This window comes from Melitaea cinxia, chromosome 27, assembly GCF_905220565.1.
Source record: "Melitaea cinxia chromosome 27, ilMelCinx1.1, whole genome shotgun sequence".
Classification (NCBI taxonomy): domain Eukaryota; kingdom Metazoa; phylum Arthropoda; class Insecta; order Lepidoptera; family Nymphalidae; genus Melitaea; species Melitaea cinxia.
The window spans coordinates 1,011,943-1,028,166 of record NC_059420.1 but is presented as its reverse complement, the minus strand read 5'-3'; the positions used below and the strand labels follow the sequence as shown (position 1 = coordinate 1,028,166).

The 16,224-nt window shown below is 38.7% G+C and overlaps 1 protein-coding gene across 1 annotated transcript; it reads right to left on the bottom strand.

Moving 5' to 3' along the window:
* Positions 1–3,548: 3,548 nt before the first annotated feature.
* On the bottom strand, positions 3,549–13,681 carry LOC123667248 (galectin-6-like). The gene is made up of 4 exons (XM_045601206.1): positions 13,544–13,681; positions 11,353–11,441; positions 4,054–4,267; positions 3,549–3,668 (listed from the first exon to the last, which is right to left on the bottom strand). Exons 1-4 carry the CDS (start codon positions 13,568–13,570, stop codon positions 3,549–3,551), a joined length of 450 nt encoding a protein of 149 aa, XP_045457162.1. The 5' UTR covers positions 13,571–13,681.
* Positions 13,682–16,224: the final 2,543 nt, after the last annotated feature.

The window sequence follows — 16,224 nt, the reverse complement described above, 5'->3', positions numbered from 1 at the left end:
TTATTTTAAAAGGTATAATCGTAGGTATTTTTGGTGCTGTATACGTTCACGCAGACGACGTCGCGGGCAGCAGCTAGTATACTATAATACCTACACGACCACCTGTAATCGTAGAAAACTGCGGAATAGAATAAAAACAAAAAAAATAAAATAAAAATGCTGCCAGAGCGAAGAAAAATTAAACATGCAGCCTTCCACAAAAGTATACTAGTAAAATAAATGTAAATATTGTTGGTTTTATACCTACTTAGTAACACAAATGTTGCCAATGCTGACTCAGCGAATGGACTGCCCAAGAAGCTTATTTGGGACTGCCCATAGAAAATAGTAGCGCATGTTTACATCCTAATAATCCTACTAAAATTATTCATGTAAAATTTGTTAGGATGGATGGGTATACTCGTATATGTTTGTTAAGTTATAATGCAAAAACTAGTGGACCGATTTTAATGAAATTTGTTACGTAGATATCTGGATATCTATACAAATAAATGAAATAGGAGTGTCTGTTTGTAATATTAAAATAACCGCTTTTTACTAAATGCATACACCGATGTATACACGGTACATATACCAAAATAACATTTTTTACAATTTTTGTCTGCCCGTCTGTTTGTTTGCTCCGGCTTATCTCTGAAACGGCTAGACCGATTTTGACGAGACTTTCACTGGCAGATGGCTGATGTAGTAAGGAGTAGACTAGGCTTAAAAGTAGCCTTAGGCTTAAAGATGACGCGATCTGTCGTTTCGGCGGAGGCTACGGAAAAAGACATCCTCGAGCATAGTCTCAAGATGGCGATTCATAATAGAGACACCGCCGTCGTTGAGAGTATTCTCGAGATGTCAAAATAAAATTCGAATAGGTTGCTTTGCTTGGGAGGAGTAAGTTGGTGGTAATATAGATAATATTAAAAAATATATTTTTAAGAAAACTAAGATTAAGCTAGATATAAGTATAGTATTATAAGGAAATAATAATAAAACAAAAAAAAACAAATTGTACCATACATTAGATTAAGAACCGGTCGGTGGACTCACGTCTCTTTTGGAGACATTAAAAACATAGTCTAACTTGAACAGCGATGTTGCTGAGTAACGCCTACCTTAAAATAGAAAAACATAAAAATAAAAATTGCATGTTTTTAGAATAAAAAAGGACATGGGTTCAAAAGCCCGTGGATGTACATCACTTGTAAGAAAAAAAAAAGTAGCCTATGTGTTTTATTAAAGACTAGCTGTGCTCGCGACTTCGTCCGCGTGGAATTTAACAAAAAAGCTATTGTTCAATTCACAGACTAATAAAATAAATAAATTTCTAAAATGAAAGTAGCCTAAGTTAGTAAGTTAGTACTAAAGTAGCCAGAAGCATTTCTGGTGTTCCTATCCTTCCTATCCTTATAGATATAAGCTACTGTAATCACTTACCATTAGGTGAGCCGTACGCTTGTTTGCCGATCCAATTATCATCATCATCATTTCAGCCTATCGCAGTCCACTGCTGGACATAGGCCTACACAAGTTGTCATGATTGTCTAATATCTATACATAATATGTTAGACGTTGTCAAAACTCATCGGTGCACAAAACTTAATTAGTCAGCCCTTACGAATGAATTAAATGGTGATTTAGATATCTACGATTTTATTTTTGTGTTCAAAAATTGACCGCTCCAGCGGGGTTCGAACCCGCGTCTCCGACTGACCGTGTCGGCGCTCTAGCCAATTAAGCTATGGAACGATGTACCCGCTAGAGCGAAATTTTTGATATGAAGATTTTTATATTCGGTTTAAGCGAACCGTGGCGCCATCTTTAGTGAGCTCTTTACAGAGACCCGTAACTATTCAAAGTTTTATATTACAATGAAAATCTTTGACAGGAGCGACACCATCGATTCGAATCGATCGAATTCGCTGTTGTTTTACAGTTACCTCGGTCGTTTGTATCCTCTAAACCTATGTCTTCTCAAATTTTTTAAATGTGGATTTGAAGGTAATGAGTAATGAACTTTAATTTCCTACTGTTTTTTTTTTAATTATAATTTAAGTTACAATGTGTCTACGTGTATGTATATGCCCCTTAACGGAAGGACACATGTTTCGAACATCCCACTGCTGGGGGCATCTTTCTTCATGTGGAAGAAGGATTGGAGCTTGAGTGTGAGTGTGCCCGTGCATGTGCGTTTGCGCGTGGGTGTGTATGTGTGTGGTGTGTGAGTGCACGTGCGTGCGTGTATGTGTGAGCAAGTGCGTTTGTTAACAGCGTAACTATCTTAGTTTCGCTTCAGCCTGTAACATCCTACTGCTGGGCATATGCCTCTTTCCCCATATAGGAGAAGGATTGGAGCTTAACCCACCACGCTGCTCCAATGTGGGTTGGCGGATATGTTCTCTATTATAACTAACGATCGCTATCCGGTATTTATGATAACAACCGGACCCGACGGCTTTACGTGTTCTCTGAGGCACGATGGGGAGACCGACAAAGACTAACGCCCAGACCGGAAATGAAGATTTGTATGAACAGAAATATCCACTTCGAGCGGGAATCGAAACCACGACCGTCGGTGTTTTAGGCGACTAGGTACTCGCATCACTACACCCGAACGGTTGTTATACATTTGTCTTTGTTTCTTTATTTTTATACCAACCTTAGTTATAAATACTTACATAAAGTTACTATCTCATATTATATTATGACTAGCTGACCCGGCAAACGTTGTCTTGCCGCTAAACGCTATTTAAAAATAGGGGTTGATGGTAGAAGGTTGAAAATTTAGGGTTGTATGTATTTTTTAATGTTGTATCATAAAAAAATAGAAATTAAAAATTTTGTCTAAAAAATAAAAAAAAATTTTAGGGGTGGACTACCCCTAACATTTAGGGGGATGAAAAATAGATGTTGGCCGATTCTCATAGATACCGGATAAGCACAAAAAATTTCATCAAAATCGGTCAAGCCGTTCGAGTATGGCAACGAAAACTGTGACACGAGAATTTTATATATAAGATTATAGAAAGGTACTTTATTAAGGGTTGGAGACCTGCTGTCCTGAAACACAGGCCTCGAGCCTAGCTTAGGCACCAGTCTCCCACAATATTAGTGCTCATGTTATTATGTACGTATCTAATGTCCTGTTAGCAATGTTGTGGTAAGAAAATAAATAAATCTTATTTTTAGTTATCGTGACGTATTTTCGTTTCATCGAATTTCAAATCAAAACGATTCTAAAAAAGTTTCACTTCAATAAATATTGTTTTTAACGTTTTATATATCGACTGTCCCTACGTATACCTAATATCGAAATTGAAAAAAGGCACTACATTTTTTACGCTGAATTATTTGTTAAATATCGATATTAAGTATAAGCTCATGAAAAATGTGATTTTATGTGTATTTTATAGCATTTTCTTCTCTTTTTTCTTTGAAAATATACATAAAAAGTAGTTTTTTCATGCAATAAAAAAATAGAAAATTTTCAGTTTCGATACTGTAAGTAAGGACAGTCGATATGTCGGTTAGTTCCAAGGTATGTCCCTCACCATGTAGGGCTACTCGACCTCGAAGCCTATGAACTGCATCATGACGTCCCCGTCTATCGTGAGGTGGGTAATGCGCTGGAAGGGTAAGCGGTGAGCGAACTCGCAGAAGTGGACTCCGTTCAATGCCACCTGGTGAAACACCAATAAAAGTATACTTCTGTCAATTAGTGAGGCAATTAGGGCAGGATATATCCTTGTTAAAAATCGGTAGCAGACCGTCTGTGGAAGTATTCAAACTTACAGAAGATCACAGCTAAATAAGGCTTTCAAGCAGTGCTGTGTTTCCGTGGTGAGTAAGATGACCAGAGCTCCTGAGATAGATTGGGAATAGGGTCGGCAATGCGCTTGGGATACTTCTGGTGTTGTAAGTGTCTATAAGCTACGGTAATGGCTTACTATCACATTTACGTACGGCTCACCGCTTACCACTTGTTTGTCGATCTATTTTTATGAAAAAAATAGTTAAATTGAGAACCTCCTCATTTTTTGAAGTCCGTTAAAAAGACTAACTCACCTTGAACGAATGAGGGTCAAGTGCCACTACGGCTTCGAAGGGCTGACCCCTCACCAATGGCATGCCCCCACTGGTCTCCTCCACCTTTGACCAACCCATGGCCGTCGTTAGGTGGTTACGGACCACGCGCATCTCCACGAAGCGGAATCTCATGTGGAAGGCGACGTCGTCACGGGGGTCCATGTTGGGACCGCATTGAAAGTTTATGGCGAACCTGGAAAATCAAACCATTGTTAGACTACAAAAAACAACTTCAATTACATCTCCAAGATGTCGGTAGTCAATAACATTTTTTGCCCGGTATTTCTGGCTGCCTGGAACATAACACATTACTAGCGGAAAGTTTGAAGATGCCAAAACACATTAAAGGCAAATAACAGTCTGTTAGATAGACCTTGAAAGGGCATTTGGTTCTGTACAGCATGAACTGATGATCTTCGTCCTGAAGTGGTATAACTTTCTTAGTGTAGTTATAGACATAATCAAATCTTATTATTTACAACTACAATTTGCCATAACAGCAAGCAAGGAACATACAGAAATTAGCAAAATAGAAATTAGAAGAATTACAAAATATAGAAATAGTTTCTAATGATGCCCAAAATTTGGCTTTATGACAACAACGCGTACGCACCTTTACATAAACGCGTCATAAGAGATTACTCGTTATATCTCGATCAAATTTAAAAAGAACTACAAGAAAAGCACCAGCTTTCGATTAAAACAAGGATCATCAAAATTTCAGTGTACCCAGTCAAAATTTATGCGGTATAATACAAACATAGATCGACGAAACAATAATCCAGCAAATACGTATTATTTGATATCACTTCAAAAGTACTTGTTAGATCTCAATTAGATTTAAATGAGACCACATGACAAATATCACCCTTCGATTTAAAAAAGACTCATCGAAATCAGTCCATCCAGTAAAAAGTTCTGAGGTGACATTCATAAAAAAAAATACGAATTAAGATTCTCCTCCTTTTTTGAAGTCAGTTAACAAACGTAATACGCGCGCATTGCAAGTCGAAACCTGTCCTAGCCGTTGTTGCAGCGGGCGTGATGTCAACTATCGTCTGTCAACGGTCAATTTTTGATATGTGGAGAACCCTTCATCATTTACATAAATAATATATATGTCACACACACTCACACACACAAACACGCACATACTCATACCTGTATATATAAATGTATATATAAAAATTATTTCATTAAAGTAGAAAATAAAAATATAAATTATAATATTGATAAATTTAAATATCGTACAATGTAAATGGACTCGGCCTATTATTAACTTCATTACCGATCAATTGTTTTTCGAATCTACCGACATAAAAATTGTGTTTTTAATTGCTTACGTCTCGATTACGACCTATGTCTTCGCTTGCTATTCATTTAATATCTAAGTGTAATAAGTGTGAATTGTTAGTGTGTTCGTTCATGATATTCTATTCTATTGTGTTGTGTAATAAACTGTCTCTTAGTGCTGTAATTCGACTTTCTTTTTTGTGTACGACGACCCGGCTTGCATAAAGGTACCTACACCGAAAATTACTACACACCCCTTCTGAATTATAATCATAAGATATAGTGTAGTGAGTAATCTCATCATAACCACCACTACCACCATACCATCTGACTCCATAACTGGTGACCCCGTAGAACACAAAGATGAGTAGTGATAGCGATTCTGCAGGTACCGTCACATCTAGAAAAAGTGAACATGTCACTATGCGTCGAACAAAACAGAGTCATCTTAAGAGCGGCCGACACGACATATTGCATGACACGAATAAAATTAATTTTAAAGTTCCTCAATTTGCATCTGAGGATCCTGAACTTTGGTTTGCACTTCTAGAAAACCAATTTGAAAGCTACAATGTCACTGATGATTTAATTAAATTTGCCACTGTAATCAACAACTTAGATATTGCACATGCGAAGTCAGTAAAAGATATCATAATGAATCCGCCAGTCACAAATCGTTACGACAAGATCAAGAATGAAATTCTTCGACGTCTTTCGGCCTCCCGCGAACTCAAGGTCAAACAATTGTTAAACCAAGAAAAGCTAGGCGACAGGAAACCATCGCAGTTTCTCCGCCATCTTCAAGATTTGGCTGGCACCTCTGCCACTGACGACCTTATTAAGCAGATCTGGACTAACCAGTTGTCCATCAACCTCCAAACTGTGCTAGTATCCCAGCCAAGTCACTCTCCAGAACAACTCGCGGACTTAGCGGATCGTATTCACGAGCTTACTACACCATTTAATGTCGCATCTACGTCATCAAGTTCTGCGCAGCCTTGCTAGCATAGCGAGATCGCAGAACTAAAGCAGATGGTGGAACGCTTAGCCTTGAGATTGGAGAAGCATACTCAAGGCAGACCTAATCATAACAGGAAAGCCGATAACTACCGTTCCAGACCACAGCAGCGAAACCGATCATCTTCGCGACAAAGATCACGGTCGAACTCCAGCTACCGGCGGTACCCTATATGCTGGTACCATTCGAAGTACGGCTCAAAAGCGCATCGATGCATGCAGCCATGCGATTTTAATAAGCCGGAAAACTCCAAAGGCGGTCGCTAATGACGACAAACGGCTGCCCTTCTTCTACTGGTCGTCTATTTGTCACCGATCGTAACACAAGAACCCGCTTTCTCGTGGACACAGGAAGTGACCTTTGTGTTTACCCACGATCTGCACTGCGTGAAAGGCGCAAGAGGACCGACCTACAGCTGAGTGCTGCTAATGGATCTTTAATAGACACTTATGGTTGTTGTGAATTAGTTTTAAACCTAGGTTTACGGAGAAATTTTCAATGGCAGTTTATTGTTGCCGATGTGTGTAAAGCCATCATAGGTGTAGATTTTTTAAAACATTTTAATTTAATTGTGGACTGTCGTAATCAACGCTTAATTGACAATGTAACTTCTTTATCTATTCCTGCTGCTCACGCTTATACTTTTAATTTATGTTCTGTTAAAGTAAAATTAGGTGACAGCAGGTACCACAGTATTTTAAACAAGTTTCCAGAAATTACACGCCCTTCAGGTGTACCCATTGAAATAAAGCATAACACCGTACACTTTATCAAAACTACACCTGGTCCACCTATTTTTTGTACTCCACGCAGATTAGCTCTCGACAAATTAAAGATAGCCAAAGAAAAATTCGAGCTCATGTTGAATAATGGAACCGCACGCCCATCTAAAAGCCCTTGGGCCTCGCCTTTACACCTCGCTCCCAAGAAGGATAGCGATTGGCGACCTTGTGGCGACTACAGAATGCTCAATGCACGGACGATACCCGACCGGTATCCCATTAAGCATATTCACGATTTCGCTCACGCTATTTCTGGGTGTAAAATATTCTCGACCATTGATCTAGAACGTGCTTATAATCAAATACCTGTTTGTAAGGAGAACATTCCTAAGACTGCCATCACAACACCGTTCGGACTTTACGAGTTTCCATTTATGAGTTTTGGTTTGAGAAATGCCGGTCAGACATTTCAAAGATTCGTGGATGAGATGACGAGAGGCCTAGACTTTTGTTATTGTTACATAGATGACTTTTTAGTATTTAGTAGAGACGAGGCAGAACACGAGACTCACCTTCATCAACTTTTTACCAGGATGAAGGAATATGGTATCCTCGTTAACACTTCGAAGTGTATTTTCGGAGCCAACGAGGTTACATTTCTCGGATACAACATTTCTGCCGCGGGTACTAAACCTTTAAATACTAAAGTTCAGGCAATTAAAGAGTTTCCTATTCCTACAACAGTGCGTCAACTTCGTAGATTCCTAGGAATGGTCAATTTTTATCGGCGATTTTTACCTCACGCCGCTCAAATTCAGGCACCTCTGAACGCTCTGCTAAGTGGTTCTGTGAAATCGTCTCATCCAATCAATCTTTCTGGCGAAACACTACTGGCTTTCGAGCGATGCAAGGAAAGCTTGTCAAACGCCGCGCTACTTGCTCATCCTGATTGCAATGCTCAGCTTGCTCTGGTAACAGATGCATCTTCTTCAGCTCTGGGCGCAGTTTTACAGCAATTTAAAGACGGCTCCTGGCAACCCCTTGCGTTCTTTTCGAAAAACTTAAGCCCTTCTCAACAAAAGTATTCGCCATATGACCGCGAGCTACTGGCCATATACGAGAGCATTAGATACTTTAGGTACATGTTAGAAGCAAGACATTTCGTGGTTTTTACAGACCACAAACCACTTATTCACGCTTTTCGCGATCGAAAAGATAACTGTTCGCCTCGTCAATATCGCCATTTAGATTATATATCGCAATTCACGACCGACATTCGACACATATCGGGCAAAGACAACATTGTCGCCGATACATTGTCTCGTGTCGACGAATTGCATATACCAATCGATATGGAGACACTAGTTAAGTTTCAGGCTTCCGATGAAGAGCTGTCACACCTATTAAACGGTGAATCTTCACTTCGTTTGGCTAAAGTAAAACTTCCCAACAGCGAATTGGAAGTGTACTGTGATGTCAGTACCTCATCACCCAGACCTTTTATTACTAAGGCCTTACGAAAACCACTCTTCGACAGACTTCACAATCTCAGCCACCCGGGTGCCAATGCCACGGCTAAATTGGTCGCTGAGCGCTTTGAATGGCCTGGAGTACGTAAGGATTGTCGACTATGGGCACGACAATGCTTAGCCTGTCAGCGCTGTAAGGTAAGTCGCCATATATCTTCGCCCACTGGTACGTTCAGTCTACCTCGAGCCAGATTTGCCTTCATTCACCTTGATATTATTGGCCCTCTTCCAATATCACAAGGCAAACGATACTGCTTGACAGTGATAGACCGCTTCACACGCTGGCCAGAAGTAACACCAATGGCGGACATGACCGCTGAAACTGTTGGAAAGGCGCTAATATCGTGGATGTCCAGATTTGGATGTCCAACTGATGTTGTCACCGACCGCGGGCGTCAATTTGAATCCACACTTTTCCAATACCTGGGAAAAGTGATAGGATTTAAACATCGTCGCACTACCGCTTATCATCCAGCGTGTAATGGTATGGTGGAGCGTTTTCACCGCCAGCTTAAGGCAGCAATTATGTGTCATGCTGACCCTAATTGGGTTGACTCATTGCCTTTGATACTTCTTGGTATTAGAAGCTCGTACAAAGAAGATTTACAATCCTCATCGGCTGAGTTAGTATATGGTGAGTCGTTGCGTTTACCAGGAGAATTTTTTCAGACGACCCCTCCAGACTCCACCGATATTTCGGATTTCGCAACCCGCCTTCATAACATCACAGCCAAGCTGAAACCTTCTCCAGCCGCTCGTCACACGAGTGGTAAAATATTTGTTCACAAAGGCCTACAATCCTCAGAACAAATATTTTTAAGGGATGACTCGGTACGAACATCCTTACAACCCCCTTACTCAGGTCCTTACACGGTTGTGGAAAGAGGTGATAAGACCTTTAAGATATTAATGAACGGCAAGATAGTCACCGTTTCCATAGACCGCCTTAAGCCGGCTTATACAATGGTTGACCCATCTCCTACCCCAAACGCCTACCCTATGCCTAATTCCAACCCTGCGTACCATCATTCGACTCGTCCTGAGCCACCAGAGGCAACCAGCATCCCACAGGAAAGTAAAAAGACAACGCGCTCTGGGCGCAAAGTAACTTTCCCGGACTATTTTCGCCCGTAGTACCGTAGTAACGGTCTCCGGGGGGGAGTGATGTGGAGAACCCTTCATCATTTACATAAATAATATATATGTCACACACACTCACACACACAAACACGCACATACTCATACCTGTATATATAAATGTATATATAAAAATTATTTCATTAAAGTAGAAAATAAAAATATAAATTATAATATTGATAAATTTAAATATCGTACAATGTAAATGGACTCGGCCTATTATTAACTTCATTACCGATCAATTGTTTTTCGAATCTACCGACATAAAAATTGTGTTTTTAATTGCTTACGTCTCGATTACGACCTATGTCTTCGCTTGCTATTCATTTAATATCTAAGTGTAATAAGTGTGAATTGTTAGTGTGTTCGTTCATGGTATTCTATTCTATTGTGTTGTGTAATAAACTGTCTCTTAGTGCTGTAATTCGACTTTCTTTTTTGTGTACGACGACCCGGCTTGCATAAAGGTACCTACACCGAAAATTACTACACACCCCTTCTGAATTATAATCATAAGATATAGTGTAGTGAGTAATCTCATCATAACCACCACTACCACCATACCATCTGACTCCATAGATATGATATTCAAAAATGTCAACTATCGTTTCAAGGTTATGCGCTGACACCGATTGAGTGAGAAATAAAGATCCGTATCCGTATCCGCGGATCTTGACACTAAATATCCGTATCCGGATCCGTATCCGCGGATATACGTTTTTGACGATCCGGCACATCACTAGCTTCTACCAAATATGGCTAAACAGGGCGGGAAACTCGAGCAGTGAAGATAAGTGTTGATACGCATCTCAAAGGGGGCCTCCATAAACCTACACCTAGGTCGCAAGTCCTGGGAACCACTCTGAGTTTCTCCCACTGCCACACTATGGACCCAGCACCCACACGATGAATCCATAGAATGCTAAGAAGTTTGTCTCATCTTTCTTTTATATAACTAGGTCGGCAAACAAACGTACGACTCACCTGATGGTAAGCGATCACCGTAGCTTATAGACGCCTGCAACACCGGAAGCATCGCAAGCGCTTTGTCGACCCTATCCCCAATTCCCCCCAGGAGCTCTGGTCACCTTACTCACCAGCAAGAACACAACACTGCTTGAAAGCAGTATTATTTAGCTGTGATGTTCTGTAAGGTCGAGGTACTACCCCAGTTGGGTTGCTCCAAATTTTGGGCAGGGAATTTCCAGCTGTGCCCTACCTCAGTTAAACATAAAACATAATAGACAGTTACGCGTCATTGGAGGTAACTCAAAAAGCACTCATCAGGCCGCGATAAAATTGAAATGGGAATTTTTGTCTCGGGGATGTTTGGTCTTCAAATATTTGAAATACTCGGCATGCTCCACAGAAAATATTTTGTTGCCGAAATTGTCTTTAGAACTTTTGTCTGTGTGTATTTGGTCCGGCATTACGGTACTATTGCAGCATGAGTTATTAGTATTGAGGTAGGGCACAACAGAAATATCCTGTTCAAAATCTCGGGAGCAATCCGATTGGAGAAGTACTTCGACCTTACAGTTACTTAAGTTGTATAAAAAAAATAATTGTCGTCACTAACGTGTAAGCTTCTGGCAGTACATTCCCCTGGAAACGCACGATACGGCCGGGGAACATGCACCCTGGGATCGGGAGTACGCATGGTACGACCTACAATACAAAATAATCGAATTTAAAAACGAAAATCAAAATTTATTGAAGTAGGCTTGAAAAGCAGTTTTAAATAGTAGTTTACGCTAATTTGATAGCGGTCGGTTTAGGGCCCGTTTTACAAGTTGTGGATAACGTTTATCCTGTGCATAAGTTATAGATAGATTAGAGCACGTTTCACGTCAATTATTAAGCTACAACTTATAAATTCACAATTGCGAATAGTTCTTGTGAAATTGCTATTTTGCACATAGCTAAGATTTTCGTTTGACGACGCGTCGGCGCAACGGTCACAGCGGTTTTGTGACTGTTTCGTTGGCGGTTGCGGGTTCGTTCCCCGCACGTGATAAATATTTGTATTGGCCATACAGATGTTTACCGTGGTCTGTGGTGTTTGTGTAGTTCTTATGGGTGTCCCTAGCGTACCTTGGAGAGCACGTTAAGCCGTCGGTCTCGGTTGTTATCATGTACACCTGATAGCGATTATTACTCATAGTAGGGAATATATCCGCCAACCCACATTGGAGCAGCGTGGTGGGTTAAGCTCCAATCCTTCTCCTACATAGAGAAAGAGGCCTATGCCCAGCAGTAGGATGTTACAGGTTGAAGCGAAACTAAGATAGTTACGCTGTTAACAAACGCACTTGCGCACACATCATCATTTATTTCATGTTTTATATATCGATAAGGATATTCGGACACTTAACTAGCGTGACTAGCGGTAATATAGCGTGACTAGCGTGACTGGCACTAAGCACAGTTGTAAATCTACTGTGGTTCTGTTTCCGTAATTTAATTACAGAATACCCCTAGAGTGTTCTTTAGAAGCCGGAGGCGCGGTGGAATGGCAGACCGCGCCCACTGCAACAAAAGGCAAACGTGGATGTCTGCATTTTGTGAAATGGCTGAACCTTCCGAATCGCCGGAGACGTCACGGAACGAAATTATATCTAATTGTGAGGTTAGGTCTATAGGATTTTTTGTTTTTTTCAAGAAGTCCTAGTCACGCTAAATTACCACTGGAGTCATGCTAGGGTTCGAATGACCTCAGCCTTTATATATTACATCGTTATTATATTTTCTATATAGTATCTAATGATCGATTATTTTTATCTTAATATATATAAATCTCGTGTCACAATGTTTGTCCTCAATGGACTTCTAAACTACTTAACCGATTTTAGTCAAATTTGCACACCGTGTGCAGTTTGATCCAACTTAAAAGATAGGCTATATTTTATTTTGATATATTATGTTATTATTATATTTCAGAAAAAAATAAGGTGATACGAAGTTCGCCAGGTCAGCTAGTACTTATTTAATAACAAACCATCTATCTACACCTTATCCATACTAATATTATAAAGAGGTAAAGTTTCTAACTTTGTTTGTATGTAGGGGGTAATCTTCGCAAATACTGATGCGATCATGAAAATTCTTTAACTTACAGAAAGCTACACTATTCAGAATTGATATAGGCTATATTTGATTGTTATTGAACAAAAAATTCATTAAAAAATAATGGTATATGTAAATCAAGTCGGAAAAATGCGAGCGAGAAGAAAACTTTGTTATATACATAGCTGCATCACAAAAATAATTAACGCCCAACAAAATGGATACGAGTCGGCTAGTTTAAAATATTTGCAATATAGTGTAAAAGATAATTCTATAAAAAGTAAAGTTTTAGATCATCAATATTTTTACACACATAACATTATATATTCTAGCTGGGTAGCAACTAAACAAGATGCATGTGCATACCTAATGAGTAGCTAACTCACTTGATTTTTTACAGAGATATTTTATATATATTTAGAAGGAAAATAGCACTTAGGTAAAACTGTGACTTGAAATTGCGACATATAGAAGCCTTGAACACTATTAACACGACATTTTTTTGGTTAGATTGTTTCTCTAAAACGTATGTTCTAAAATTAGAGATTAATTAATTGTACGATATAAGTCTATTTACTCAGTAAATTACAACAAAGAATGACTGATAGCGAAGCGATGCCCTTGGAAACGCCGAAGACGTCGCTATAGTTTACCTATGTGCGTTATATTCATTAAAAAAGCACAAAAATTCAAAGTCTACTTACCGGGTTATAGATTGGCGCTGCGGCCATTTTTATACTGTGTTTTGTTTGGAAAATTTAATAATAAATTAAACATCTCGATGGCTTTACGAAGGTATGCAAGGAAAAGGAAGGGTTCGCATGTATAATAAAATACAACAAACGATTTTGGAATTGCCTCAACATAAATTTAAAGTTTTTATTTAAAAAATAATAATAGATAAAGCTTGTCCACGTCTCGACTCCGTATGTTAATATAGGCAGAACGCATTGCTCGAGGACTTTTATCTTCAAGCATTGCAGAATCTTCGAAGTGAAGACTCGACGAAGCCTGCCATACGCCGCCCAGCCCAACCGAATCCTCTTATTGGCCTCCTTCTCGAAGTTGTTACGGCCTAGTTGGATGGTATGGCCTAGGTAAATATAATGCCGAACAACTTCGAGAAGGGTACCATCGACCGATACCGGTGTCGGTATGACTTGGTTGTTAAACATAATTTTCGTTTTGTCCAAGTTCATAGCGAGACCGACCCGTTGCCGGGCGGACTCGTTTAGGTCGGCCAGTATTTAACCTAGCTCATCCAACGTCTCCGCTTGGTCTCCGCGAAGATGACGATATAAATATTATATATATTAATGTTGCTGTTATAAAAATGCTTAATCTTAAAAAAATATTTGTATACAATTATTACCATTAAAATATTTAATTTTTTTTATTAATGACGAGGTAAACTATCGATAAATCGTTTTGTGTTGTTATCGATTGTGATTTATTATTAAAAAAAATAATAATTCATTTCATAACATTCAATGATTAAAAGACTAGATAGCACACCAATAAAATTATACAATATATGAATGTAATGAAAACGGACTTTGGCGGGAACCTTGAAAAAGCGCGGTTGACTTTAAAATTTAATTTTAAAATTTTTCTGATGTGATTTTTTTTATAGCTAAAGTGTATTTAAAATATTGCTATTAGCTGCTGAAAAGCACAATAGCAATGGAGGTAAACGAGGGGGGCGGGTCTCACCCGCCCGCCTCAAAAAAACGGCCACGGCCTACGGATGAAGGAGGAGGCGTATCATCTGGCTGCGGTGATGAGCGAGATGCGTATTTACCGTACTACAAACCGAATTACAAAAGACTGTATCCGGAAAACTCACTAAACACAGATTTTAAAGTATATGTAGAATCCACAAATGACGATAGATTGGGTAACAAGAGCCCTATATACTTAAATCATATTTTCGCAATGGATGTAAAAGGTGTGACGGGTATTCAGAGGGTGAATGCAAATAAAATAGCAGTTATTTTTAAGCAATATAATACGGCCAATAACTTTATTAATAACACTACTTTCCTCACAAAATATAACATGAAGGCGTTTATACCGGCAGCGCAAATTGAAAAAACTGGCATCATTAGATTCGTTCCAGCGAATATATCTAACAAAGAACTTTACACAAGACTTTCTTCAATTTATGAAATAGTGGCAATAAGAAGGTTTTCAAAGAAAGTAGGACAAGAGCGCATTCCATTACAGACTGTAAGCATAACCTTTTTATCTAATGTACTGCCTAGTAATGTACAATATGATCTATTCTCGTACAGAGTTTTCGAATACATTCCACCATTATTACAGTGTTATAAGTGTTTTAAATTTAATCATTCAGCAAAGATTTGTAACGGTAAACAAAGATGTAGTATTTGCGGAGGTGAGCACTTGTATAAGGAATGTGATAAACCAACAGAAATCAGCTGCATAAATTGCAGTGGACCTCATCTTGCGATATCTAGATTATGTCCTATTAAAACAAAGAAGATTATCGAAAAGAAAAACAACATATCTTATGCAAGTGTCGCCTTTACAAAACAAGTCACCACAAATGAAACAGATTTCCCTCCACTCCCATCACCAAAATCACAACCTGTAAAAAGTAATGTTATTGTAAATAAGTCTGTAAATATCTCTGCAAATAAGTCTGTACAAGATGTAAATAAAGTTAAAACAGTCCATTCTAAAGACCTTAAAAGTCAAATAATTTCCAACAACGATGTACTTATGGCCCTAGTGCAGACGTTGGTGGAATTAGCCAATAAAGATGACAGTATACCTACTAATTTTAAAACTATTAAAGATGCATTATTAAAAAACTTAACATAATGGATTGTGTAGGGCCTAGTTCTACACAATCCAAGTTACGTATTGCGCAGTATAACATTCAAAGTGCAAATAGTAAAAAACCTTTATTGATACAATTTTTAAAACAACAAAATATTGATATTTGCCTTCTTAATGAGACATGGTTAAAAGATAATAATTTTAAAATACCAGGGTATAATATTTACAACAAAAATTCAAACAATTCACATAATGGAGTTGCAATACTGATAAAACCATACCTTAAGTATAATATATTAAATACCAGATTTTATGAAGACATTCAAACAGTTGCTGTATCTGTATCAACAGGACATAGTAGTTTAACAATTCTCTGTGTATACTGTCCACCTTCAAGTGGGCGTATACGAATTAATAGACTCCGTTACATTATTAATGATCTACCAAAACCCATATTTATGAGTGGTGACTTTAATGCTCATCATATTGCATTTGGTTGTCAGTCAACGAAAGGTAGAGGTCAGGAGTTATTTAATTTAATTGATGACTTAGATTTGTGTATTTTAAATGATGGTAGACC

Coding starts and splice junctions, on each gene's coding strand:
- LOC123667248 (XM_045601206.1), bottom strand. CDS start 13,570: ATGGCCGCAGCGCCAATCTATAACCCG. Junction 4,268..11,352: donor GTACTGCCAGAAGCTTACAC/GTTAGTGACGAC, acceptor TTGATTTTCCAG/GTTCGCCATAAACTTTCAAT. Junction 3,669..4,053: donor TTGACCCTCATTCGTTCAAG/GTGAGTTAGTCT, acceptor GTGTTTCACCAG/GTGGCATTGAACGGAGTCCA.